A 27,938-nucleotide genomic window follows, 5' to 3' on the forward strand; every position below is an offset into this window, starting at 1 on the left:
TTTACGACTAAATGGGCAAGAATTTATTGTTCTTGACTTTGAGGAGCTCTGGATTTTTTTTCACAATAAATGAAAGCACACAGAAAATTTAGGGTGTCCAGTATGCTCTTAATTTCAACCAAGACAGTTATGATAATACAGCGCCTTGGAAAAGTTTACGAGATGGATGGTACTTTACAAGTGCTTGTTATCATTATTATTATTATTATGAAGACAAACTTTATAGTTCCTTTTAGGATGAACAAAGAGGTACCACCTTCTCGACTTTAATACATAATACAGATAACCAATAATATATGCACGCATTCAAACAAAATACAAAGCCATCACTGAGCACGTAATTCTTATGCTGATTAACACCACAATCGATTGTCAATCCAGGAACAAAAAGTGGGATTGAATAGAATGCTTCATGACATGGCAATCTGAAAAATACCCTATTGCATACCGATTTTACATCGTCCATAATGATGACTATTAACAAATGACTGCAGACTTCTTTGACAGTAATTAAATATATAACATGCATTGAATTTATCTATTTCAATAAAAGTATTTATGGAATCATGCATTACTAACTCTGACTCTGACAAATTTCTAGCATACAGATACTTGAAAGTTTACTTAAAACCTGTCGTGATTTCAAATCAGTCTTTTTAAATTAAATATAAATCTCAATGTGGAACCAACATGAATTTAAATAATTAACAGCTGTGTGCGGTGTAAAATGTAATACAATGCATTCATATGTAGCAAATTCTTTCTTTTTTGTTAAAAACAATTATAAAAACCTGTGACCAAAGATAAAAGTCTGAATTTTTTGCCCATGTCATGCATTCCTCTGGATCCATAATAATGACATTTGTGCGTCCCTGTTCCACCTGGCCTGCGTAATTTGACATGGAAATATCACTGAAATTGACTTCAATTCAAATATTTCTGTATGTGTGGCAGGTCATTGCATTCCAACTTAGAGTATGTGTTCTTAACTTGTGTGACAGTGACATAAAAAACGGGACCCCAAATTTATAGGATCATCCACACACCGAAAAGGTACTAGATCCGTACTAGATCCGTACTATATGGTGTCAAACAAATGCAAGATCGTGCTAACAAGTTTAGTTGAAAGGGTCAAGGGTCGAGGAGGCTCTACTCTGCTACATCCCTTGTTGGGTTATGTGTATTAAAGCATAATTATAAAATGTTATTGGCCATGCTTTTTCAGACAGACAAAGTACATAGCATCTTCAGACTGCAACCAAAATGGCTGTTCAACATACATGTACGTGCAGTACATCGTGAAGCTACTGTGTGCTAATTGACCATGTGCACTGATGCATAATCCACCATTTTGGTTCCAACAGTTGAGACACTCATGTCACCACTCTCTCTATAACCAAACCTGGATCCAGGGTGACACGGTTCATTTTATAAGGTTTTCTGTCTGTGCCCTCAAAATCTGCTCACTGGAAACATTTCTAGGAAGGGTTGCTCATTCATTGCTGTGTCCTTACAACAATGAACCTGCAAAAATTAACAGCAAAAATACGAGAGTCCATCCAGAAGCCATTTATGCATGAATCAATGCAACATTGTTTCCTTCCTAAACTGACACCACAGTTCTGCTAATGAAGAACTACACATTACCATAACACTACACAAAAGGTTCAAATTTAACCAAACACTGAAAATCAAGGTTGACTGAAATAGAAAGATGCATCACCAACATTTCAGGGGTTGAAGTAAGAACATTACACACCTTTTGCTTCTGAAGAAGAACCAGACAGAATTGAGATATTGGGCCCTGTGCGATCAGACAAGACATGTGTTGACATATCCCTCAGACATTGCGGATGTGGGCTTTACGAGTGGGTATAATGTCCAACAAATGCTGCTCCATTGCAACATCTGCTGAGGCTGGTATAAGACTTAGAAGTGACTCTCGAGACTTAAGACTCATTTTGTTGGATTGGGTTACGCATTTTTATCAGTAAGCATTTTGTACAATATTGGGTTCTTACATCTCTTCCAGTGTATGGTGAGATTTTGATGAGCAGCAAAAATTTTTGCATACTTGATCAGATTTTGCCAAACTAAAAAAATTGGTATACATGTATTTGCACAACATATGAAAGTAAAGCCTATTTTTGCAGAAAATAATGCACAATAGAAAGTACAAAAATAAGAAAAGCCTCTTTTGAAATTTAAATTCACCAATATTTCTAACCTTTTAATAACACACATGCTTAGGTTACGTGTTCATCATTCACACCTCATAACTTCTCAATGAAGTACACGAAACATTTGTATGCCAAGCCACTTTTCCACAGCAAAATTTCCAGTCAAAACAGAGTTATCTCATTTGTAGTTGAATAACTGGACGAAATAATTGCTTTTAATAATAACCCAAATTACACGAGGCATTTTTATTTCAGCTTATGATTATTTCGATTTGTTGCATTTCTCTTCTTTTTTTCTTAATGCTCGAAGATGGTAATTTTTCATCATTAATGTACTATTCCAAAAGCTATGTCTCCACTGCGTAGTAGCTGTCTCTAACACAAAGAGATAAAAAGCGGCATTGTGGAATGATCATGTTTTGGAAACGCACCCTCTATTCATAGTTTTCAGGGGAGAAAGGCTACAAAGCTCAGACAGAAATCGTCAACAGCAGACACAAAAAGTGCGCCAGACTGACAAAGATTCTTCATTGTCACATTTGGAACCCAACAGTCAGGAAATTATTAATTGGGTACATCAATGAAGTTTGGAGGCAAAGGATATTGCAAACAATTTTAAAATAATTTTTGGCAGAGATACTGCACGTTGTAAACTTGAACAGGCTCTCTCTATTGACTTCTGACATGAGTGTGAAAAATATTTCATTCAGTTTGTCTTTTAATTCCAATCTCTACATTATTCGAGGAACAAACTGAAATAAAGCATCAGTCGACAACCTTCTCACATTTGATGTGCTGCCATTACAGAAAGATTGTGCTTTTATTTGACAGTTATACACATGGTAATGAATCCCCGTTTACTAAGGTGACACAGCAGGTCCATTTGGTACTCAAACAATCCTCGACATCTGTTCCTGAACATTACCTCTGACAGACACGTTCAAGCTGAGGGTTCGTAGCCTCTGTTGGTCAGCTAGCAGGGCAATCTTCCGTTCCAGGGCTAGCCTGGGATTTCGGGAAAGGGTCAGCGCCACCAGCCATTTGTTGCGAACCTGGCGCGACTTGAGCGAGGCCGAGGCTAATTTTGGAGGAACCGAGACTTCACCTAGGATGCATTCATCATCATCTGCACCACCTTCAACAAAATTAATCACATTAAAAATGTTGTATGTTGGTACTGGATTGGGGGGGGGCGGGGAAGGGTGAAATTACTCACAAACAAAAAAATGAAGGCAAGGAAGATAAAGAGGGAAGAAGAGGAAAGGAGAGAAAAAGAAAATGGAAAACTTGCAACCAACGACAACTTAAGTACTTCGATGTGAATTCTCCACAAAATTTAAAGCTAAAACTTTGAAAGGCATCAAAAGCCTTCAACAATAACCTTCCCTCATATTTGTCAAAATGCAGATATACGAAGGAAAAAAGGGTGTCATTGCCTTAAGAGTTTGATTGCTTTCCTGTATTTGAATGAATCTGGATCTGCCCTTGTTTCATACCTGAAGTGTTCACGATGAGAGGCACTTCATCGTTCTGCATTATGCTCTGGCGTTTGTGCACATTCTGCAGCATAAAGTGACAGAAGGTGATGACTACGGGATGGGTATGAGCAACCTCCAGTTCCAAGAAGCCCATGTACGACCTGAACGCTGTCATTTGAAAGGTAGAGTCAAACACAAACAAGGGTTGATATGAACTCACAACGATCAGCAGAAGAATGGAAAAGCCTGCCAGCTGTATGGTTAAGGTACCTCGGTGTGATTTCTTAAATTTTTGAAATCATTCTTGCTTTTCTGGACAACTGAGGGCGCCGTTACTGTGATGTCATCTGAGGATGTCATGGTTTAGTGCAGAAATTTTTCCACTCAAATTGTGGATTTGAACGGAATGCTATCTACTAACACATTAAATCACATGTAAGCCAGAAAAATCTCAAAGCGCTGGTGTTCCTGGGCACAAACCAATGAAACATTGAGGTGTTCTTCCTGGGATGATGTCACAGTTTTGCGCATCAATATTCAAATAGATAACACTTGAAGCTAGGCATGCTGGAAGTACTACATTAGGTTAGGCTTGCCGTTGCACCATGTACACGAAAATTTCTCTTTTATGATCACCCTCCTGAAAACAAACAGAGCATATTGTTTGGAAAGTCAAGTGTCCACCATCGGTTCTTCTCAGAACTATGCACTCATAAAAAAGATATTTTCGTGGACATGGTGCAACTGCAAGCCTAACCTAATTTAATATCAAAATAATCATTGGCATAAAAACCAAAAAGGCAGCAAGGCAGCAAAACACCCTTTGAAATAGTAAATTCAATATTGAAAATGACAGTAAAATGACACGAAGGTGCATTTTCAGGTTTGTATTAAAAGTCAATTCCATTTCGGCTGCCCTTTAAGCACGTAAAAAAGTGTAGACTTTTAGTCTACATCTGCGGATGTGTAACACAATCAGCCAATCTACATCCATATAGGTGACCGACAGATCATAACATTGACCATTCTCTGAGCCTCTGATACAGGACTTTACACATGCCTGACCCACTATTGATTGTACACATGTCTTGGAAGACTGTGGAGAGGAATCATGTGCCTTTGTACATTGCCTGCATTGTAGCAAGCATCACTCCATACTGGGGACTCAAGGTGTCGTAAATTATGAGGCTGCAATGCATTGCACTTTGCAGCCTCATAATCTCCAACACCCTTTGTATAAATCTTGTATAACAGACTTTTAAGAGTCACTCTTTGTAGCATTTGGCCATACTATTTGAAAAAGTTGGCCTCCATATCTTGCCATTGTCAAAGGTTGGATTTTTAGGGTAACATCTTTGGCAAGTAGCTGAGTCCTAATCTTTGGTGAATTGTCTTTGAAGCTTTCTGCTTTGCTGATCACCCACAGACACCGATAAGAGTTCATTAGCAAAGAAGTGCGTTTTCGACACTGCACCAAAAAAACAAAAAACAGAAAAAGGGACAGGATATTTCACCCAGATATGTGGTCCAAAAAACATAATATATTGTACTGAGAGCCCACTCTTGGTTCAGTTTCCCACAGAATCCTAGAGTTTTTTGGAATAGGATAATGATACACCTAACCATAAACAGAGCAACATGGACACAATCACTACCAAACTTCACTTTTAATTGACATTCTTATCAAAAGGTAAATCAGCAGGCCAAATCAATCAAGTTCTTTGTTCATATAATTATGAACAAGCCTAAAGTAGAACTTAAAAAATACACATCTGACCTTTCTTACAACCCCAAAAAATCACATATTAAAAAAATAATACAAAAAGGACAAGTCATTTGGAGAAATCAACAATCACCTTGGTCCCATAGTTCCCAGTTGCGCATCAGTATACAGTGGTCCAAGCGTCCGATGAAAATCGTTTCTAAAATGATAGCTTCCACGATACGAAAGAAGCAACTGAGCAGGCCCACAAGGAAGTTGATGAACAGCGTGATGTACATAGTCACATGGAAGATGCGTCTGGACAAATGGAATATTCGTTGAACATCAAAAACAAAGTGCTTAGAATATAGAGCACTTGAATCAGAATCACTTGGCGTATAGCCAGAAGTATAAACAAATTGTCACTGCTTTCATGAAGAGACACTTTAGCCCCAAATCACAATTTTTTTCAAATTTCTGTTTTCAGGCAATGAATAGGCTATGTGATGTCTACACTTTGGTGTAATATTTTTTTACCAAATCTGAAATCAGCCAAATCATGATGATCCACCTAGGGCAAATTTCAATCAAACTGCATTTTGATTTGATTCCATTGTACTGTCCGCCTCTGGCATGTGAGAGAATAGCCGGCGGCCATGGTATTTTCCAAGCTTACAGGAAATGCTGTGCATGTACATCGAGATTGGTGGGGGGAAAAAGAAGGCCTTTTCCAAATGACTTGGCTGTGGCTTGGAAATTACACACAACCCTATGGGGAGTAATTACAAGCCCCAGCCAAATAATTAAGACTAGGCTGAACTGTTTGGTATTGCTTTGGCATGTTCAGACATCCGTAACCTCTAGGTCACATCACCATTACTACGTGCATAAAGTTCCATCTGAGCGGATATCCCATTAGTCCACTACATTGTTTGTTAGTGTGTGCTAACCCTACATACCTAGTGTGGACTTGTGAACAAAAGATGTCCACACGATGCAGGAAAGGAAGACGCTCTGTGGACTTATACACGTCCACAGGACGTTTTCCCTTCTCTAGAAAAGAGGTTTAGAGGCATCTGTCATAAAAGGGAGAGGAATAGTCAAGGAAACCTTGCACAAAAAACCAGCCGAAATCGTGTTCCCAGTTCAAGAAAAATGAGTATTTTCACTGAGTTTTCTAAACTGCAGAAAAGAAAGGAATGTCCACAGTAGGTATGTAAGGTTAAGTATGGGTGGGTGTGTGTGTGTGAAGCTGTACAAGCCAGTGGCTGATCTCTTTCCGAACCTGTTATCCAGACCAAGATAGATATCTTTCCTCTGCACAAATCTGGATTGGCCCCGATCTGGCGCCCTCTGGAGGAAGAGGAGCCGCGAGAGGATGATCTGGACATAGTAGAACCCCACGGTGATGAAAATGGTCAGCCTGGTGGGACAAGAGGCCCGTGACAGAGTTTTATGCAAGTGAGGATGACAGATCTGGAAACTCCAAAAATCGGAGCTACACTACATACTAAAATAATAACAGAGAAGCAATTTTGAAATTTAAGCACTCATACGATAAACACAGACTCATTACAAAACATTTGCTTGAAAGTTCAAACTTTTGTTTAAACCTTCAAACAATATTTTTTATATGCTCTGGAAGCAATGTATTTACCACTGAAATCAATTTAAAATTACTGAAAAAAATTATAGGACCATGGTAAACTGTCTGTAGAAATGTTCAGTGATTTATGGTGCAGAAATATGCAAGTGTATAAAAGTCATACAAGTCAATACGTGACCCACTCTGCAAAAATGAGTCTTAAGTCGCCAGATCCACTTTTTGATTTTTCACTTTTTGAGTTTGCCAGTTCGCCATCCTGATGAAAGTGGATACTCCATGGTGAAAAATGCTGTGGGTTCCTACTGATTTACACTGTGCAAAATTATTCTAAAGGAAATTTTACTCAAAAGTGGCTCTAGCGACTTAAGACTTGCTTTCACAGAGTGGGTCACATATGTCTAACTTACCAGAACTCCTTGATTTCATATACCACTTGTTCTTTGAACTGAATGACCAAATACGCTATGGCACACAGTACCACTTGCAGAACTAAAAAGCCTGAATGGATTCAAAGAGAAATCAAAAAGAAAGGAAAAAAATCACTGGCAGAATGAGAGGATCGGAGCCAGTGGTGGTGGTGTGGAGGGGGGCAGAGTGAGGTGACTTTCAGGGTCAGTTGACTTCATCAAGAGGACGAATACTGAAGACAAAATTGGAAGCGCTGATGATCGATGGTGGGAAATCCATCACTGACAAAGATGACGCTTGGGTCAGGTGGGTTTGGCCTGTTTTGTTGGGGCAAGGGGGGGGATGAAAATAAATCCAGCCACTTTATTTATTTATTTATCACATCCAACAGCGGAGGGATCGCCAGTTACAGGAATGGGATAAACATAATATATATAATATCCTAAATCTGTGCATTGATACATTATTCAAAACAAAACAAGAGTTAAATGATATATATATGTACATGTATAATCAACAGTCAGACAGACTAAAAATTAGATATGTAGATAAAGATAAAATGGAAAAAAGAACTAAATCACAATAAAAACAAAAGTACACACTTGATTCAAAAATTGCATTCAAAAATGAAACAGCACACACTTGAATATGAAAAGCAAAGTTTACAAAAACAACTATAACCCACGAGAAAACACAAAAACATACACTGAGACTGGGAACTGACTGAACGGAGTATACATAGTGAGACGGTAAGAAAGGAAACCATAAGGATGTACATGTAAGTGTACGTGCACCGATAGAATTCACTCTCCAGTTCCTAATAGTAATGTCCTGTGCTTCAAAGTAACCTCAAGACAGAATAGAATGAAAGACACAGACACACAGCTTGCTGCATGAGGTGCCATGTTGGAAGAGCCCAGCATTAATAAAGAATGTACAGTTGGTGATGTCAACACATATGTAATAATGCAATGCACAGCTGTGTGATTCAACTACATGATGGCTTTGACATGATTGAAGGATTTAACTAGAGTGATTGGCTGTTGAAACATTAAAACTAATAATGGATATTACACTAAGCATACTTTCTTTAGTCAGTCGGTTCATGTTTTACATGTACTGAATGGAAGCACAGTGGTACAGGCACAGTACACTTGAGGTCAACTGAGGTCATCTGTATCTATGTACATCACTTGCCGATTAATTTCGGGCTGTGCCCAAAATCTGAATATTCAATCAATTATCGAATGTTCAAATATTATTTTCGGAATTTGAATATTTGAATGCAAAACTCATGAAAAGGAAGGGAGAATTTTCTTGTTTTAAATAAGAAAACTTGCACTATGGAGGCTTGTTGCAAGCAGATTCAACTGAAAAGCAAAGGAATAACATATCTTTCATCAAAAAGTACAATTCATTAATAAATATAAAAGGAATAGAAATTTTCAACAGGGCAAATAGTAGAGTCCGTCTGTTAGATCTTACTAAATTGTGGCTGGAGATGGTTCTAGCATTATTGCAACTGATTTTGTGTATGGTTTGTTCATCAACAATCTCCCGGTCGGTGCGACCGAATATTCAGATATTTGATCAAATGGAATGCCAAAAATTCGAATAGTGAATTATTCAAACTGACTCAGCCCTAATTTAATTCTTCAAGCTTTATACTTTTAGCATATTTTTCACAAATCCTCAAATTATGTCAGGAAGCTGGCTAGGTGCATACATATTAATTACATGGATGAACAAAGAAATTGACAGGAGTGAAATTCGAACCTGAAACCTCCGGACACCATACCGGCGGCGGCACTCCAGTCAAATTCTTTGTCCATCTTTGTGATTAAGAAGTAAGCACCTAGTCAGTTTCTTTGCATTGTTTGTGGGATGACTTATGTAAAAAAAAAAAGGCAGACTGACCTCTAACTCATGTATTTGGGGAGTGATCCCTAGCTGTGTTGTGTTTTTAGTCTAATGGTTTTTGAACAAAAGTACTGACAAATGGGGAGAGCCGCCAACATAGGGCTGGATAGCTCAGTTGGTAGAGTGTCAGTATAATGTTCCGGAGAATGCAGGGTCAATCCTGTCCACTCAATTTATTTGTTAATCTTTACAAATAACATACTTTTTTGTACTGAACTTATGTATGAGCAACAGGCTTGTATGATATATTCACATATGAATGAATGCATGAATGAAAAAACATTGCTTCCTTTTAATCCGCTTAATTAAACAAAGCTTTCCCACGGAGCATTAGGCAAACACATATATATTCAAGATCTAAGGATTACTCAAATAAAAAAAAAAGCCCTTTACAGATTCTGTGTTCTGTCCCAATTAATCCAAAGGTAGCACCAGAGTGTCTACCCAAAGCTTGAACTCCATGTTAAGCAACAACTGCATTTCAATATGAAGCCATCTTCTTTTCTTTGTTTCAGTTTTCTTGCAGCTGTAACAGATCTTTCCAAAGTCTTTGAAATTCAAATTTGTCTTCATTGATGATGCAGTGGATCAAGTCACAGTTTACCAAGGATACCCTTTCCCTTCCAACCCTTCCCCGGAGAATGCTTCCTTTCTGCTTATAGTGTTTTCTTGATAAACTTACCCCATGCTGTAAATGCCACTTGATATCCTGAGTAGCGTAAGCTTGATACCTACAGTATGAATAAAGTCAAAGATCTCCAAAGTTACTTCATAATTGAAATTTCTGTATCATTTTCTGGCAAGAAACAAAGGTTTTTCTGCAGTGGTTGACTGAAAAAAAGTAACACTGAGAATTGAACAGTGATTTCATCAAGCTCTTAAGCAGAATGTATTTACCTTAGACCTAAATGGTACCAAATCTTTAAATAATTACACCTGTGCATTACTAATCGTTATCATAACTATGTCTTTATAAGTTTAAACCTTTTCTCTATTATTTTGGTAACTCAGTACCAGCATTGAAATAAATGCAGCTATCAGTATATCACCACACTGCTTAGTAAAGGAGTGTCCTAAGCAGTTGTGACCAGTTACAAGAAATACAGATGGAATGATACTTTGGCTGGTAACCCCCTCTTTCTTAATAGACAATTTCTCTGCTTAGCCGGTAGATCACTGGTAGTTATGCAGACTTACCAGCATGGCATCAAATTTAGCTTTCTTCTGTGGGAAGAATGAGCGGTCGCCTCTCCACAGCATCACAGTGTGTTTCCTGGGGATAAAAATTAAAAAGTGAAACACAGCCCCCTCTTAAATAAAGCACAGGAATACAAAGTTTCTGCACAACTGACGTTGTGCTTCAATAAACAGCAAGGAAAACTGAAAATATTCTGTCAAAAAGGTGCATTGAAGTCTGTCACACACAGAGAGTAACCATTCCAACTAACTGAATAAAAAAGATAGCTGCGATAGAGCCACTGGTTGGAGATTCAGACTGACCAAGACATTCGATTGGCCATTTTAACTACTTAACAACTAAAAAATGACTGATAACAAACAGGATTTGCTCACAGAATATTCGGCAAATTTCGAACTAGATTATAAGATTGTAAAAAACTTACTAACCTGTAATTTCGTTGTGCATCAATGGTGAAAATGCATGTCACTAACAGTGAAACTGCACAGGTTATCCAAAAGGCATAAACTTTGGGAAACAAAAAGTAAAAAATAAATTTCTGTCACAAAAGCTTTCAAAAAAATTTTTCTTGAAAGGTGTATTATTGGTACGGTAAGTTCTAGAGATACATGCTTGCAGAATAATGCAACTTTGCAGGGGTGTCAACGATTCTTGATGACACTATCAGGTTGCTTACTTTCTATGCCATAAGGTCTTTGTTTGGGCCAAGTTTGATGAAGACGCAAGTGAGCAAAGTGGCAAAAGTCTTTGACAGAGGAAAATACATGTACATGTATGTACAGATTCTATTGACTTGATGTGAGAAGAACACAAAGTGGGAAAAAAATTCCGAATAAAGAGAGAGCATTTTCTTCAACAATGAAAAAAATTCCAAAAAATCTGAACAACAAATGACACAGTCATTTGGAATGACATCATGAAGTCACAGAAAATGTCTGTTAAACACATGACCATGAATGCCAAATGACAGGCAAATTAGAGCTTTAATTCTCTAAACATTGGCCTCACAAAAAAGCCGTTTTAACGTGACATCACTAGACATACAACACTGTACAATGACGTCACAGTGACTTTGCCTGAATTTCAAGGAATGGGTACATATACAGTTACAACCAAATTGGACATAATTATTGTGCAGTGAAGGCCTTGTATACCCCTATTATTTCATGTGACAACACACGATGTCACCTGACTTAATTCCACAATGAAGTCTTCTATTTAACATTGCACAAATTCTGAAGTTCATCAGATTTTTAAAAACTACCAAAGTAATAAACCTGGTGTGGAAGAGAAACCGTCTGAAAAAGAGAGAAAAAATTTTCCTAAAACAGCTAAAATCATGGAGAATGTTCAAGTATGTTAGAGGTCGCAGCAAGAAATAAAATTCATAATGGCAACACAAAAAGTATCTGCCAAGCAACACTCACTCAATGCTTCATCGGTTTCGTCTTTAAGATAAGGTGCGCACATAGAGATCCAAACTAAGGCGACCTGTTAAATTAACACCAAAACCCTACGATCATTTTTTTGTCAGTTGAAGAAGGAACAAGTCTTACAGCTGATCTCTTTCTGACATGCTAATTGCCCGCTAAAACCCTCTCTCTTTTGCCACAGAATCTGATCTTTCCCGTGTGAATGTTGTTTAAAGCTTTGCAATGTCGGCACAGTAAAATTACAGACGTAGTTATGATGATGTTTAGCGACGAATCAGTGACTTGACCAAAACCTTCAGATTTTATCAGCAACTGAAAGAAGTAGGACAGTGAATACACAAAGGAGGTATCAAATACCTGAGAAAATTTTGGCTTTTAAAAGAGCCAGTGTGTCATGGCTGCTTCCTTGTCCACACAAGCACTTTCTCACAAAACAGCTACATGCATTATGTTTTGGACCTACAAACCTCCTGCACTACTTTACAATTTGAATAAAGAAGTTAATGAATTTTTTTAAAGAAGCCCTTGTTTTATTTTGCTCAATCATGAATCTTTTGTGGAACGCTGCTATAACAAACACGATGGGGTCCACGCTAAATGTTCGGTACAGCGGTCATTCGGTATAGCGAAATTAACTGCCGAACATTTTGTTTCCATGTTAAATAGCGCCCTCTCTTGTCTAACTGAAGTGCACCCTTTTGTGATACATGTACTATGATTCCCTGTTTTTGTGATGTTTTGCCGTTGTATTCACGTTTGAGGTTTCTAGAAATGTCTCCATTAATTATTTTGGGTTTTTATTAAATCTTGAGTTACAAAATTGCCATTTAGTTTATCCTAAAATTTGTGAAACTACTGCTCAGGATCGATCTCTGATGCATGCTGTGGCGAATCTGGGTTGATTTGCGACTGCGTAATGTTCAGTAGGTTTTGTGCACAAAATATTGGGAGCCAAGGACGGTGTTCGGTACAGCTGAATATTCGGTAAAGCGGTGTTCGGTATAGCGGTGTTCGGTATAGCGGTGTTCGGTATAGCGGTGTTCGGTATAGCGGTGTTCGGTATAGCGGTGTTCGGTACAGCTGAATATTCGGTATAGCGGTGGTCGGTATAGTGGTGTTCCACTGTATTTGATAAAGAGCCTTCCTGAATCAGATAAAATCCTATGTACTCCTGAACAATAATTCAAGCTCCAAATTCTCTTGGAGATTTTGTGGATGCACAGTAATAAGTGTATTGACAATAGTGGTTTTCAAGCAGTTGTTTCCTGATGTGGAATATTAATTTTTTTCATGACATAAAAGAATCAAATATTCACGAGGTTGACTGACCTGGATGGTGGTGATCAGTGTCAGAACGAGAGTGCAGATACTGTGGCGGGAGAATCTGAAACCTTAGCAAAAAGGCAAAAACAAATCTCAATATGCCGACAACTTTTGCGTCTTACTCATTTTCAGTTGGAAGTTCACCTAAAGCGACATAATCCTCCAAATGAAGCACAAACACATTCACCTTTCTACCTGCCCGCTGAAGAGTCTCAATGAACTGAATGGTAAGTATACACGTTATTAGTTGCACTCATGTCACTTTCCATACTCTTTTTGGAGAGCTTCTGGCATTGAACAACTTTCTGTGTGTTGGTTTCTTACTGGAAAGCAGGCAAACTTTTCAGCATTAATTACTATTTGCCCTTGGGATGCAAAAAATGGAGTGAAACCTCACCTGGTACACTGGTGCCAAACACATACCGGAATAGACGCTCAAGAATATTTCTACTTTCCCTGCAACCGAGAACAAGTGATAAATTTCCTTAAAAGCAGCACATTAAAATTGTAAACAGGTTATGCAACACGTGGACTAATTCAGCAAGCCAGATGGGAGACTTTGAGATGCTGGTGGCAGCAGACACACAGGCCTTTTATCACCGTATTGCGCATGCTTGAAAGTACAAAAGCAGGCTTAGAACTGGTAACAAGGACCGGTATGTTTGCCACTACCAAGGGTCTCAAAGTCTCCCATTAGAAGCCATTACTGCAATGGCACCATACACATGGACAGGTGGTATGCACCTGTTACATACCTCTTCAACAAGTAGAGTGTTGTGACTTGCATAAACACATGCATACCTCAAGTTCAAAAATATGCGAGTGAGCGTGGCGCCACTGCACTAATGGCATCTCACAGATCAGTCTAAATGCATCAAGATGGTGCGCTGGATAAGGTGCAACACATGCTTACGCTAACACTAAGACGAGAGCAAAATTACACGCATATAACTAAAAGAGAACAGGGGAAAAAATAACAAGAAAGAATATACCCAGATGTACCAGACCTTGCACAGCATTTTCTCTCTTCCGCAATATTTTCAAGATGTATTTTTTTTGCATTGGGGAGATGTCAATTTATATAACGGGTCTTGACCTTACCAAACGTATATACGAACTATTTGCGGTACCCGCTGCTTCACCTGAATCAGCCGACCCTGGCAAACTCGGTGGTCGAGTGGTTAAAACGTTTGCACTAGTAAGCAGGAGGTCGTGGGTTCGAGTCCAACCCGAGTAAGCTCGTGGATTTTTTTCACAAGCTCTCAGACAAGCACTGAGCATACAGTGTTTCTCAATATATACGTTGGGTAAGGGCAAAACCCGTTATATAAATTTCCGCAATATTATGAATGAAAAGTGAAGAAAACCAAGAAATCAGCAACCGTGGAAGCTTGCCTGAAAAGGTGAGTCATTGCATGGGATCAACATCTAACGCATGAGAAGGAATGAGACGGGGGGGGACAGAAATGTATGTATAAAACTAACAAGATTGAGGCAGCTTCGGTAGTGGTGCGATGAAAAGTGAGGTTTTATTTTCTCCGTGCACTTTGCACTATTGCTATCAAGGTTACTCCATAGGAAAAATTAACTTACTCTTCAGGAAGTGGTGGTGTCAACAGAAACTTCACCCTCCTGTAGAAATGCGTCATCTTGAAGTCCTTTTCCGCCAGTGATGCATTGCTGCTTTTCCTCAGGTGCTTGAGTAGGAAAAAAAATACAAATTTCATTTATTACATACATATGGCAGGTTCTGCACCAGTTAAAAGAACACAAGTAGAACAGGCGTTGCAGTCGGGACCATTCACAAGACCAGTGACAAGACCAGTGACCAGACCAGTGACCAGACCAGTGACCAGGCCAGTGACATGACCAGTGACAAGACCAGTGACCAGACCAGTGACAAGACCGTATGCAGCAAGGTATGAGACGGAGAGAACCCCCCCTGCTTTGTGTTGGTCATTGTCTCGCAGGAATCTGGGGAATTCCTTTCAGACATCTTGGGGGATGTGTTAAGTAACAATAGTCTGGAATGTGTATAGGGATTGGACATGTTGGGGGGGTACCCCTCGGTCTCATTTCTTGCTGGGTATAGACAAGACCAGTGACAAGAAACAGGATGAACAATGACAAAGGAATGCTTTTGTTGTAATTCATTTGAATAGCTTGTGACCTGAATTTGACTGATGAGGGTCTTGTGTTGGTCTTGCATTGGTCTCAAGAGATCTTGATCCCAATCACTGAGTAGCATCTTTAACAGTCATTCACAGAAGAAACAAAACAAGGATTGTTTTCATGGTTCAACTTACACCTCCTAACCATTCCCTTCCTTCGTACGAAAATACTCACCCTTCTTATGTCTTGTATGATGCCCAGAGTGAAACGAATCATCAGCGCCAGAAAGCAGACCATCCCAGATCCATTGATTCCTAATTCCTGGAATGATTGACAGCAAATGGGGAAGTGAGTAACAAAGGTCACAAAATATAAAACCCACAAAGCAAATCATATTCTTGTACCCAGAATTTGGGTCAGTTCTATATTTCTTAAGCTTGAAAAAATCTTAGAAGTTTTCCTGGCATAAAATGGCGCAAATGATGCACCAAAAACAGAGAGAGAACCTGGAGCTGGGTGCGGGTGGGGAGTCGATGATCCAATAGCAATGCATTTTTGTGTGCCGAGCCTTCAGCTGATTTTCCAGTCATGTCTTACGATCATATTGACATCAATTTTAAGAGAATTGTGCAAACCATTCTCATGAAATGCCCATTTTTCGGAGATTTGTTCCCCCTTATGTGCATAAGCCGTGAACTGTAGATGGCCATCATTAAAACTTCACAAATGTACTCAGGATGAGTGTCTTCACATGCATGCCAAGATTACAAAAAATTTAGCATGGGACAAAAAGAGGTATTGGGGATTCCCCCTCAACCCAGCTGTGACATAGTACAAAGCCCAGGCTTTAAAGCTAACGCAGCCTCTCCTATCCCCCCAAAAAACCCTGACATGTTCAGTTCCAGGCAAACCAATGATGCCAACACAGACGGCTCGACAATACTGGATCCATCAAAACCCGTCAAAGCAAAGCGTTGGAATTTCTGAATTTTCAAAGGGTTTTTTAAATGTTCTCTTTACCTTAATGATGTCGTACACTGCTCCGTCATCTTCTTCAATGTCACAGCGTAAAGCAACCGACATGATGTAGAACGTAAACCTGCATGAAGGAAGGTCACAACGGTTGAGAAGTTTGTCAGATCACACGCGATTCCTGCATGGTTGTATTCATTATCGAGAACTTAAAATCCCTATGAGCAATAATTTGAGATACATGAAAACAATGAAGATTTAGTTTGCTTGAAGTCCTGATCCCACTGTTTCATTAAATAGTTTTGGAGGTTTTAGGACCAGAGAAAACCTCCAACATGTGTGAGGAATAATTATTGACTAAACAAACCTTAATTTCAATTAAATATTACAATTCTTTGGGGGGATTCATCTAAACCAACTCCGCAACCAGATAGTATTTCTTATTACTGTGATGTCACCTCATTTGCAAGCAGGTGGTGCGTGGGTTACATTCTTCGTGAATTCCTACATTCACCGTGACGTCATTTGCTTGGGACAAATATAAGCTGCAAGTCCACCGAACCTGTGACGTCTCTAGGCAAGTTTATTTTACTCCATGTCAAAGCACCTTTTGCAAGAATTTAATATTCAAATATTTCAATATTTAGAAAGCAGGCCGTCATCTTTAGCTCACTTCATGCATGTCTTCCTCAGTATAAGTTGTCCCTAACTACCAATATTTATGTCAATCACATTTTGCCTATTGGTGTAATAAAAACCATCCAGTTTGACGATGTTATCATGACATCTCAAAACATCCAAATGACACATTCATCAAAGGTCAAGGTGTTTTTGTCTGATTCAATACGTTGAACGCAGATAAGTTGAAACCGCTCAATTTATTAAGGGAATAAATATGTGCTCGACCACTCTTGAAGAATGGCTTAGGAGAATGGGCGTGACTAATGTGCAGCTTGGGCATTATTGGCGTTCAGTCTCCTAAGCCGTTAGGCCAAGCATATTGATTCCCATTCACATATACCTATTGACTTGCCATGTCACATGCAGACTCTTGACCAATAGGCATGGATTAAACTGTTGCGTATCCAGGTGACAGAGCACTTTTCACATGACGGGCATTATTAAACTGTTAATACACAGTGACGTTGCGTGTTGTTGAACAGGGAAACTGTCTCCGGTATTTATGAATTTTGGATTAAACAATCCAAAAAAGGAGGAGTGTATTACAATGTTTGTATCATTTCCCTTGCTGTACAAAATGTTGAATATAACAACATGGGTCTAATCTCTTAGATATATTTTTAATCCACCGAAGGTCACTTTTGTAGTTGAGCCCATCACAAGTCCCAGCAAGTTCATCACAAGTCCCTGTAATCCATCACAAGTCATTCAGTCTTTAATAAGCCAAGTCGGAAATAAATCATAAAGCATTCCTTTGTCAGCCTGTTACTTGTGACTTGTGGAAGGACTTGTATAAATGGGTTTGACTATGACGCTGCTGAAAGGGTTGGTTTAATAAAACTTGTTTAAGTTTTGATTCTGATTTTACAAACATGACAAAAATATAAATACCTAAATTCAGTATATCACTTGCCACAAAATGCAAGATGAAGAATCTCACGACAGATTTTATACCGATTTTTGTAAATTAAAAATATCAAACTTTAATTCCTTGTTATTTGACGCTGAAGACGTCATGATGATATCAGATAAATATGCACCACATGCAATCAGGGTTGATATCTTACACAGTCAGTGCTGTAGTCAGTGCTGTAGTCAAGACCAGGCAGTCCAAGACCAAGACCACAACCGAGACCAACGGACCAAGACCCAGACCAACGGACCAAGACGGAGACCAAGACCATCCATCTGAGACCAAGACCAAGACCACATTTATAAATAAATGGAAGGAAATCATCTCTGTACATTGACATAAAACTGTGAAGATCGCTATAAAGCACAGAGCTACATGTATGCGTTAGTTTAACAGAATGGTCCTGGAATTTAGCATTGTTTTTGTTGTTACTTTGCAATTTGCATTTTTCAATGATGTGTATACTTTTTGACCTGCTCTGAATGTCATAACATCAACAAACTTAAACACCACCAAGGAAAAGGCACGGGACACACCATGTTTATGCATTGTGCCAAAAATGCTATCACGGAATGGTGTTAGTCAAGTTTGAGATCAACAAAAAGTGCATAAATAAGCGTGTATTACCAGACCACGCAATGCGACTGCGTGCTCACAGGTGCCCCTGCCCCAAAAAACAACAAATCACACATCATTTTACAGCCGGTAACCAGTGACAATTATTTTTGGGGTTGTCACATGCTATCTTCTTCCTGGTGCAAGGTTAAACTTTGCTTACGCAAGTTTAACTGCGAGCGTTAAAGCTTTAAACTTTGGCCGTGCAAGTTTTAACTTTGGGTGCACACGTAACTTGTGCAAAGGATGAAATTTGCACATGAAACACTACTGCCAGCCGTAGCCACAACAAATGCTTGCACGTACAGTCCTTAAGGACGTACTTACATCTTGGGGGTATCGGTTCAAGTTTTTCGTTGGTCTACAAACAATCAAAATTCATCACCAATCAGGTATGAAATGGTGCAAAGCGTATATTAAATTGGTCTTGTACTGGTCTCAGCCAAAAAATCGGAGAACAGGAGGCGCCAGATCAAGACCAAGACCAGTGATCTGAGACCAAGACCAGCATGTTCAAGACCAAAACCATGTTCAAACTGGTGTCCAGACTGGTCTCGAGGCCAAGACCAGTCTGGACAACTACAACACTGTGCACAGTCCAGGAGACAGCTACGAATGAAAAATGTTGGCCAGAAAAAAAAGGAGGATTGAAAAACAGATTCATTTGAATGATTTCAAAAGAGTGACCGGGTCGTGCCCAGTCACTCAACAATGCTGACTTGGGTAATTGGCCCAGCCTTCAGAGTAAGTTGAGAAGTTGATTTTGAATCCTACCAGGAAGAGGAGTAAACCAAACCAAGGATATTGCCCAGGGTTGTCTTGGAACGTAGGCAGAGCAGGATCGGGTAGAAAGCCACGCTGATGATGAGTGCGTTGACTATGGTAACCAGAAATTTGACGGTCCCTGCATTATGCAAATGTCAGTACAGTCAAATAATATGCAAATCATATCTGTCAAACCCAAAATCGCATGGCCAATTTCTGAAAATTATAGCCAACTTTCGCACTGTCTTGCAACCACTCTCATTCTAAGAAAGTGGCAATAACTTATCTGTACCTACTGCCTTATCTGTCATATGAGGAAAAACCAAAAAGTGGTAGATCGCCTACTTTAATAGTAAGTAGAGTGTTTCTGGCAGTGGATGGTATTCTTACATAGCATTTATTTAGCAATAATCAGTTGGTCATTTGAGGCCAGAAATATATTACGAGGCTTGGGTCACAGTCTCAATTACATATCGACAACAAATTTGATGGGGCCCGAAGGCTTAGTGCTTACGACATTCTACGACTGGTAGTTTGTGCACCATAGTGGGCATCAAGGTGCCTGCAGTTTTAGATAAGATGTTCTCCTTATTTTCAACTGCCAAACTCTAACAGGGGACGTCGAGATCAATCATTCCAGATCCAACTCAATGGTTAGGTTTTCATCCTAGGAGGAACCAAGAATTTAAGACGTGCACAATGAACTGCTTAATCTTCACCACTGACCTCGCAGCATGACTGCAAGCTTTTCGTAATCATAGTTTCCGAGCAATATGTTCTGCTTGCCAAAGATGCCATCTACCATGCTGGTCGCCATGCTGCCAAAGGCAAACGCAAAGGACCAGCGATCAGAGTAGCTGTCCACTAGATTAACCGGGCTGTGGAGAAACAAGGGGAGAAAAAACAGGGTCAAGTGCAAATAAAGCAAAACAGTCGGAGTAGTCTGGGATCAAAATGAAATTCATCAATGACACAAATTTCTCTTCATTTTTTTGGTGTTTTTCCAAAAAGATTTCCTGCAATATCATTGAAGAGAAAAAGAGAAGGGCTGGGATGACCTTTTTTGAGCTGAATGCCCCCAAAAGCGTGCCCCATATGAAAATCTACTGGATAATCAGCTCTCCATTCTAGAACTGCCAGTACTGGACAATGTAGGCATGTGTCTTAACTTTATCCTAAAACAAAAAGGTTGACAACTGTTTGCATTTCCAGTCAGTCCTCTGGAAAATGAGATTATATGTAAAGATGACAGGGTGAGGAGGACCCCCTAACTGCTTTCATGTCCATGCATCGGTTCTTAAAATCTCCGAACAGCTCTCATCCTAAATCTATAATGAGGCTACTTTGAAGGAATTATCCAGAATGAAACTTAAAAAGTCGAATCCAACCTAACCAAAGCAGATCCCATTGCACTGACTGATTGGCCTTTAAAGAGGATCAGTCATGGTTTTTATACCACAATTATTTGACAAAGAGCAGAGTGTGCTTCTGTCTAACAACACAACCAAGATACATGCACTGGCATCTGCAATACTGAGCATGTGCTTGGGAAACTAAAACAGCATGACTTTGAAGCAGAATAGCCTATATCATCTCTGTGTACACAAACAGCTCCTAACAAGGGGCAATCATACCAGTTTGTGATGCACATGATATGATTAATTACCAGCATTACCCAAACCAATCAGAGAACATGCATGCTGTCTCCTAGAACTTACCATGCACCCAAATACATGTATATATTAATGGAAAGATCTTCAGTCAGAAAACTGATGTGGCGTTGGGCTGCAATGCCCCCTAGAGAAACATTTATGCAATATAACCCTGTTCAGATTTGGACATGAGAAAGATATCCTCCTAAACAATCCTTTATTGTGAGTTAAATGAATTACAGGGACGATATTATTTACAACACCTCAACTTCAGATTTTGTATCTTGATTGGCTGCGAACCTGTCACACATGGCATTCACTATTTTAGCTACCTTGTCGTGAGTGGCAAATGGAACTACATGTATTACCATAGCAACCAAATACTGTACCCATAGCAACCACAGAACTATACAAATGACCACAGGCATTGTGTGCAGAGCCGGGATCAAACATTTTGTGAACGGGTAGTTTGGAAAAGTCCTAGTAAATTTTCAACAAATTTCTTAGTTTGATCCAATTAACCAGTTATCGCTTAAATGGAACAGAATCTCTGAGTGAGGTACTATACAAGAAATACTAATGGCTTTATTCACCACGGGAAAATTTTAAATAGAATTCTCCATGGATCACCTCAGGAGGCTAGCTTTACTGCACCACTTGAAGCAATCAATAATTGGATCTGTGTACTATCTGACCATTAACTTCAAGTCCAGTAGAGGTCAACTTACAATGCAACACCTGGTCGGCCTTGGCAACATGACTGCCATAGGTGCACTCGTTTCTCCAAGAAACAAAACAGAGCCAAGACAGCAACCTGAATAAAAAAAGTGTCATCGTCAGGCGGGCACATCATTTTGCTTGTGGACACTCGAGTCGAGTCATTTACCCAGTGGGACTCGGGTCATGTTGAGTCACCAAAAGTGTGTCTCAAGTCGACTCAAGTCAGTGCAATTCTGGCCATACCTGCTAAAATCTCAAACCAATCGAGGCTCCTGGACAATTTTGGAAGAGTCTTTTAGTGACTGCAAAAGCTTGAGGATCAGAAACTGCATCTTAAACACTTCTACTCCTCTAGCTTCCTCTCCTTTCTCAGAATCGTATGTCAAATAAATAGAATTTAGATCCTGAAAGATGCTAATTATAGACCAGTTTCTTTGGCATAAATATAAAAAACAAAGACAAATTTGTGCGTTATAAGTTATAAATATTTCGATGCAAATTCATAAGCAGTTCAAGTAAGTCTCCCTGATAATATTCCATGATATCAAGTTTGCTTTACACATATGTATCTCCAAATCTATGCTGGTATGCTGAGATTTGGCAAAATAACTAGCAGCACAAACCAGTGGAACAGACATAATGGATGTTAGAAACCAAACAGGTAAAACAACAATCTTACTGCTGGAATGAGACTATACAACATCCATACTCTCAGCACAAAGTATGTACAGATAGGGCTAACGGGGATCGCTGTGGTGAAAACAGATGTCTGTGTGGCACTTTCCCTGTGAACAAAACAGAAAGGCATATCAATATTAAACTTCATACAAGCCTATTAACTGTCACTCAAATACTACATGTATGTGTAAACATTCTAGAATACCTCTAAAATGCAGAATTTTAACCACATTTATGGGGCTACTTTCATGTAACAATGAACGCATACACTTCATGGTTAGCTTGCACCATTCCAGCTTTTCATCCAAAGTATATTTAGCCAGCATCGCGGCTCTGGCACAGGAGGATTTGTCAAAGGGAAAAGCCCCAAACTGCACCTCATGAAATTTACAACGTCAGTATATCAGCATGGAACCAGATGAAATGTTTACGTATCCAAAAACACTCACTGCGGGTGTTCATTTGCCATGCCAGTCATGCCCGTACAACAAGTTAGCAAGGAGAGGTGACTGGCCGGTGGAGTTGTCGAGAGATTGTGCAATAAAAGCCACCAATCTCGCCCAGTACATGCACAATACTGACGTTGACAATGTCAATGAACTTCATGTGTCTACATTTCTGGCACTGATTTTGTTGCAACTCTGCTGGATAGCTCAATTTTTTTTTTAAATTTACACAAATACACTAAACATGCATGCTAAAAAAAAACTGCTGAAATGTCGGCTGGTCAGGTGACCTTCTGGTAAAACTAAGAGTTTGATACATACAGAGTTTTACGGAGATCACTTGTTTTCCCTTGCAGTGGTTTATAAAATACATGAAAGCCACCAGAAACAGAAATGTCTCAAGTAAGACTAGAGGAAAATATCGAAGCATTTACTTAGCCTAGTCATGTTAGTCTCATGGGTTTGTGCACAGGGTTTCAAGCGATGCTCTGATGCTGATTCGCACACAAACGGACTTACAGAAAATGGTGCACCTTACAAATCATAACAATAAATATACACACATTCTGTAATGATTGCGGTTACACAGTGTACAGACTACATGTAAGTGGTTAGCCTACCCCTATTTTAGAAAGGTGGTCGTAAAACTAAAAACGAATCGCAATTTGCACGCCTACCCAAAATCAAATGGTTCATCCATCATGTAGAGTGCTGCTCTCTCGTTACGTAGGCCTGTATGAACACAATGACGGTTCTTCCTGGATTTCCAGTCGCCAGATTTCTCAACACATGCACAAACAGCGACGTCACTAGCACGAAGTATTATATTTGGGAATAAGTTTCGTTTCCACCGTATGGTACAGTGTACATATGTACATGTACGTACGTGTACCCATGGTGTACCACACGTCCACAGAGCGTCCTAGCCATCCTCGGGATGCATTTACCCCGGCGAATGTACACGTACGTACGTCATTGTCATGACGAAACCGGGTCATTGGCGGCGCTACAAAAGTTTCCGCTTCTAGTCCCACCGGAGGCTGAGACATGAGGCCTATGTCGATTTTAGTTATAACTACAGGCGTGAATAAAGAGGAGGGAAGAACCCCCACCCCTGCTCTGCCCCCCCTAAAAAGTAAAGAAAATGATTAAAAAAATAACTAAAGTAAGTGCACACGACGCACGTAACGTTTCATAAAAGTTTCTGCTTACCCGCAAAAATCAGACATTAAAAAAATCTCCGTCCTCACCCTCCCGAAAAATTCCTGGATCCACCCTGCTGTCCTGGTTTATTAAATTCGAAGTGGAGGGTCAGACAGAGAAGGAACGAAGAGCTGGCCTTTAAATAAAGCAGATAGACTTTCTCTTAATAAGGGCACCAGTTAAAACAAAGACAATGCTATTTGGTTCGTCACAGTCACTCGTGAAAGTTCACGCGACGTACCGCAAACCCCATTGGAGATCAAAATCAACAACATGCCTCTAGAACAAACCACCAGCATTAAAACCCGACGTAGAGCGGAGCTGATAAACTGAGGATCGAATTTTTTCTAATTAAGTAATTAAAAAAAAAATTCGGCCAAATGCAAAAAACTACTGTTAATTTGTACCTCTGTAGATGCTGAACAGCCTAGTTTAGTCACCTTTAACATGGGGAATTCCCCTGAGCTGAGTAATTCTTTTCCAGCCAAGTCCCATGGTGATTGTATGTAAATATCTAAGCCACGTGCTGATAAGGGTTATTGACAAACCAAGTGCGTGGGCAAGCCTGGGAAAGCCTGGGCCTGTCTTATATCAATGGTCAAATAATTTCATCATTTATTTTTTGGATCACTGGAAATGATGGACTGTACCTTTCAACCAACATCGATAACCAAACTTTCAAGAGCCTGCAATAAAAGTGTGGAAGCAACGATGTAGACAGAAGAGTAGGGGCGGATCCAGGATTTTTTGGCCTTTGAGACTCGGATTTCGATTTTTTTTTCTCGCAGGGGGAGGTTCGGTATTTGTCGCCATTGAGTTCACACACACATTTATTTCCTCCCGTGGCAGAAATAATAATAATAAGACAAGTCTAATAGACATATATGCCAGGAAAGGTGGCAACACCTTAGAAGCAAAGCTTTTGTTAGGCATGCCCTTAAACAAAACATACATACATATTAATATAAGAAACAACAAATAATTGTAGCTCTAAGCAATTAAAGAGTAATTATTGAAGATGGACTATGAAAAAATTAAGTTAATTTTCATGGCTACGAATATGATCAGAAGTAGTCATTGTAACAATGAAAATTATATTGCTTTACATGAGAAAGATCTTAAGTTGCCGCTTAAAGATTGTATATGATCTTGAAAATCTTACTGAGGATGGTAGAGTATTCCAAAGTTTGGGACCTGAGTATTTAATGTTAAATTGATAGGCAGAAGTTCTGTGTTGCGGTGTCTGAAAATGAAAGTTGGTTGACGAACAAGTGTTGTATTTATGCAAGCCACAGTTAAATACAAACATGTTTGGATCTGGTCCGGGCATCAAATTATTTTTAAACTTATACAAAAATAACACTTGTTGATATTTGAGCTCACGTAACAGGGGTTGACTGTGGGCCCTATAAGGCGAATTTGTGATAATTCGAACGATTTTTTTCTGCAGATTTATTAGTTTAGATAGATTTGTAGGGAATGTATTCCCCCAGACAAAATCACAATAAGAAAAATAATGAAGTATCAATGAACTGTAAATATTATTTAATACCTGAAATGGAACAATATGTTTTAAACTATTAACTACTCAGATACTCTTGGAAACTTTGCTTGCAATCTCATCAATATGAAATTTCCAAGTTAATTTGTCATCAATGATGACACCTAAAAACCTAAACTTCTCTACGTTCTTTACGATTGTGTTGTCCAATAAAATATTGAAGTTGTGTCCATTCTTCGTTTTTCTCTTACTGAAAATTACATAATTACATTTAGATAAATGAAGAGATAAACGATTTGCTTTTAAATATACTGACCAATTTGGTATTAACAATATTAAAAAGAGAATTAATATCCTTGTTTCGATAAAACAAACTGGTGTCATCGGCATATAATATAAAAGATAACAGGTCTGATGTTGTTGAGATATCATTGATATAAATTAAAAAGAGCAAAGGTCGCAATAGAGAGCCCTGGTGTACTCTGCTTGAGATGGGTTTCAAACTAGACAGGCAACTGTTGAATTTAGTACGTTGTTTACGATCATTTAAATAACTCGCAAACCACTCAAGGGCAACCCCCCGAATGCCATAATAATTTCATTTTTAAAGAAGTACTCCGTGATTGATAGTAGTTTGATACATACAGAGTTTTACGGAGATCACTTGTTTTCCCTTGCAGTGGTTTATAAAATACATGAAAGCCACCAGAAACAGAAATGTCTCAAGTAAGACTAGAGGAAAATATCGAAGCATTTACTTAGCCTAGTCATGTTAGTCTCATGGGTTTGTGCACAGGGTTTCAAGCGATGCTCTGATGCTGATTCGCACACAAACGGACTTACAGAAAATGGTGCACCTTACAAATCATAACAATAAATATACACACATTCTGTAATGATTGCGGTTACACAGTGTACAGACTACATGTAAGTGGTTAGCCTACCCCTATTTTAGAAAGGTGGTCGTAAAATTAAAAACGAATCGCAATTTGCACGCCTACCCAAAATCAAATGGTTCATCCATCATGTAGAGTGCTGCTCTCTCGTTACTTAGGCCTGTATGAACACGATGACGGTTCTTCCTGGATTTCCAGTCGGCAGATTTCTCAACACATGCACAAACAGCGACGTCACCAGCACGAAGTATTATATTTGGGAATAAGTTTCGTTTCCACCGTATGGTACAGTGTACATATGTACATGTACATGTACGTACGTGTACCCATGGTGTACCACACGTCCACAGAGCGTCCTAGCCATCCTCGGGATGCATTTACCCCGGCGAATGTACACGTACGTACGTCATTGTCATGACGAAACCGGGTCATTGGCGGCGCTACAAAAGTTTCCGCTTCTAGTCCAACCGGAGGCTGAGACATGAGGCCCATGTCGATTTTATTTATAACTACAGGCGTGAATAAAGAGGAGGGGAGAACCCCCACCCCCTGCTCTCCCCCCCCAAAAAGTAAAGAAAATGATTAAAAAAATAACTAAAGTAAGTGCACACGACGCACGTAATGTTTCATAAAAGTTTCTGCTTACCCGCAAAAATCAGACATTAAAAAAATCTCCGTCCTCACCCTCCCGAAAAATTCCTGGATCCGCCCTGCTGTCCTGGTTTATTAAATTCGAAGTGGAGGGTCAGACAGAGAAGGAACGAAGAGCTGGCTTTTAAATAAAGCAGATAGACTTTCTCTTAATAAGGGCACCAGTTAAAACAAAGACAATGCTATTTGGTTCGTCACAGTCACTCGTGAAAGTTCACGCGACGTACCGCAAACCCCATTGGAGATCAAAATCAACAACATGCCTCTAGAACAAACCACCAGCATTAAAACCCGACGTAGAGCGGAGCTGATAAACTGAGGATCGAATTTTTTCTAATTACGTAATTAAAAAATTTTTTCGGCCAAATGCAAAAACCTACTGTTAATTTGTACCTCTGTAGATGCTCACAGCCTAGTTTAGTCACCTTTATGATGGGGAATTCCCCTGAGCTGAGTAATTCTTTTCCAGAGCCTATCTCCAGCCAAGTCCCATGGGGATTGTATGTAAATATCTAAGCCACGTGCTGATAAGGGTTATTGGCAAACCAAGTGCGTGGGCAAGCCTGGGAAAGCCTGAGCCTGTCTTATATCAATGGTCAAATAATTGCATCATTTATTTTTTGGATCACTGGAAATGATGGACTGTACCTTTCAACCAACATCGATAACCAAACTTTCAAGAGCCTGCAATAAAAGTGTGGAAGCAACGATGTAGACAGAAGAGTAGGGGCGGATCCAGGATTTTTTGGCCTTTGGGACTCGGATTTCGATTTTTTTTTTCTCGCATGGGGAGGTACGGTATTTGTCGCTATTGAGTTCACACACACATTTATTTCCTCCCGTGGCAGAAATAATAATAATAATAATAATAATAAGACAAGTCTA

General features: G+C 39.3%; 1 protein-coding gene across 3 annotated transcripts; it reads right to left on the minus strand.

Annotated features, from left to right (window-relative positions):
* On the minus strand, window positions 1–26,886 carry LOC110981323 (stimulated by retinoic acid gene 6 protein-like). 3 transcript variants are annotated; one of them, XM_022238818.2, is made up of 20 exons: window positions 23,480–23,797; window positions 22,358–22,463; window positions 21,687–21,772; window positions 20,033–20,184; window positions 19,316–19,445; window positions 16,381–16,459; window positions 15,595–15,681; window positions 14,842–14,945; window positions 13,646–13,704; window positions 13,255–13,316; window positions 11,920–11,983; window positions 10,921–10,999; window positions 10,492–10,567; window positions 9,977–10,025; window positions 7,374–7,464; window positions 6,646–6,783; window positions 5,515–5,678; window positions 3,677–3,826; window positions 3,106–3,315; window positions 1–1,524 (listed from the first exon to the last, which is right to left on the minus strand). In XM_022238818.2, the coding sequence occupies exons 1-20, from the start codon at window positions 23,503–23,505 to the stop codon at window positions 1,511–1,513; spliced, it is 1,926 nt and encodes a 641-aa protein (XP_022094510.2). In that variant the 5' UTR covers window positions 23,506–23,797; the 3' UTR covers window positions 1–1,510. The 3 variants fall into 3 exon arrangements, with proteins under 3 accessions (XP_022094510.2, XP_086994281.1, XP_022094509.2); XM_087138155.1 differs by lacking the exon at window positions 23,480–23,797 and adding an exon at window positions 26,508–26,886 and having other exon boundaries at window positions 1–3,315; XM_022238817.2 differs by having other exon boundaries at window positions 1–3,315; window positions 23,480–23,795.
* Between the last annotated feature and the right edge of the window lie 1,052 nt (window positions 26,887–27,938).

Source organism: Acanthaster planci, linkage group LG06 (genome assembly GCF_054643075.1).
Source record: "Acanthaster planci isolate LZ-2023a linkage group LG06, COTS_SCS, whole genome shotgun sequence".
In the NCBI taxonomy this organism is placed as follows: Eukaryota; Metazoa; Echinodermata; class Asteroidea; order Valvatida; family Acanthasteridae; genus Acanthaster; species Acanthaster planci.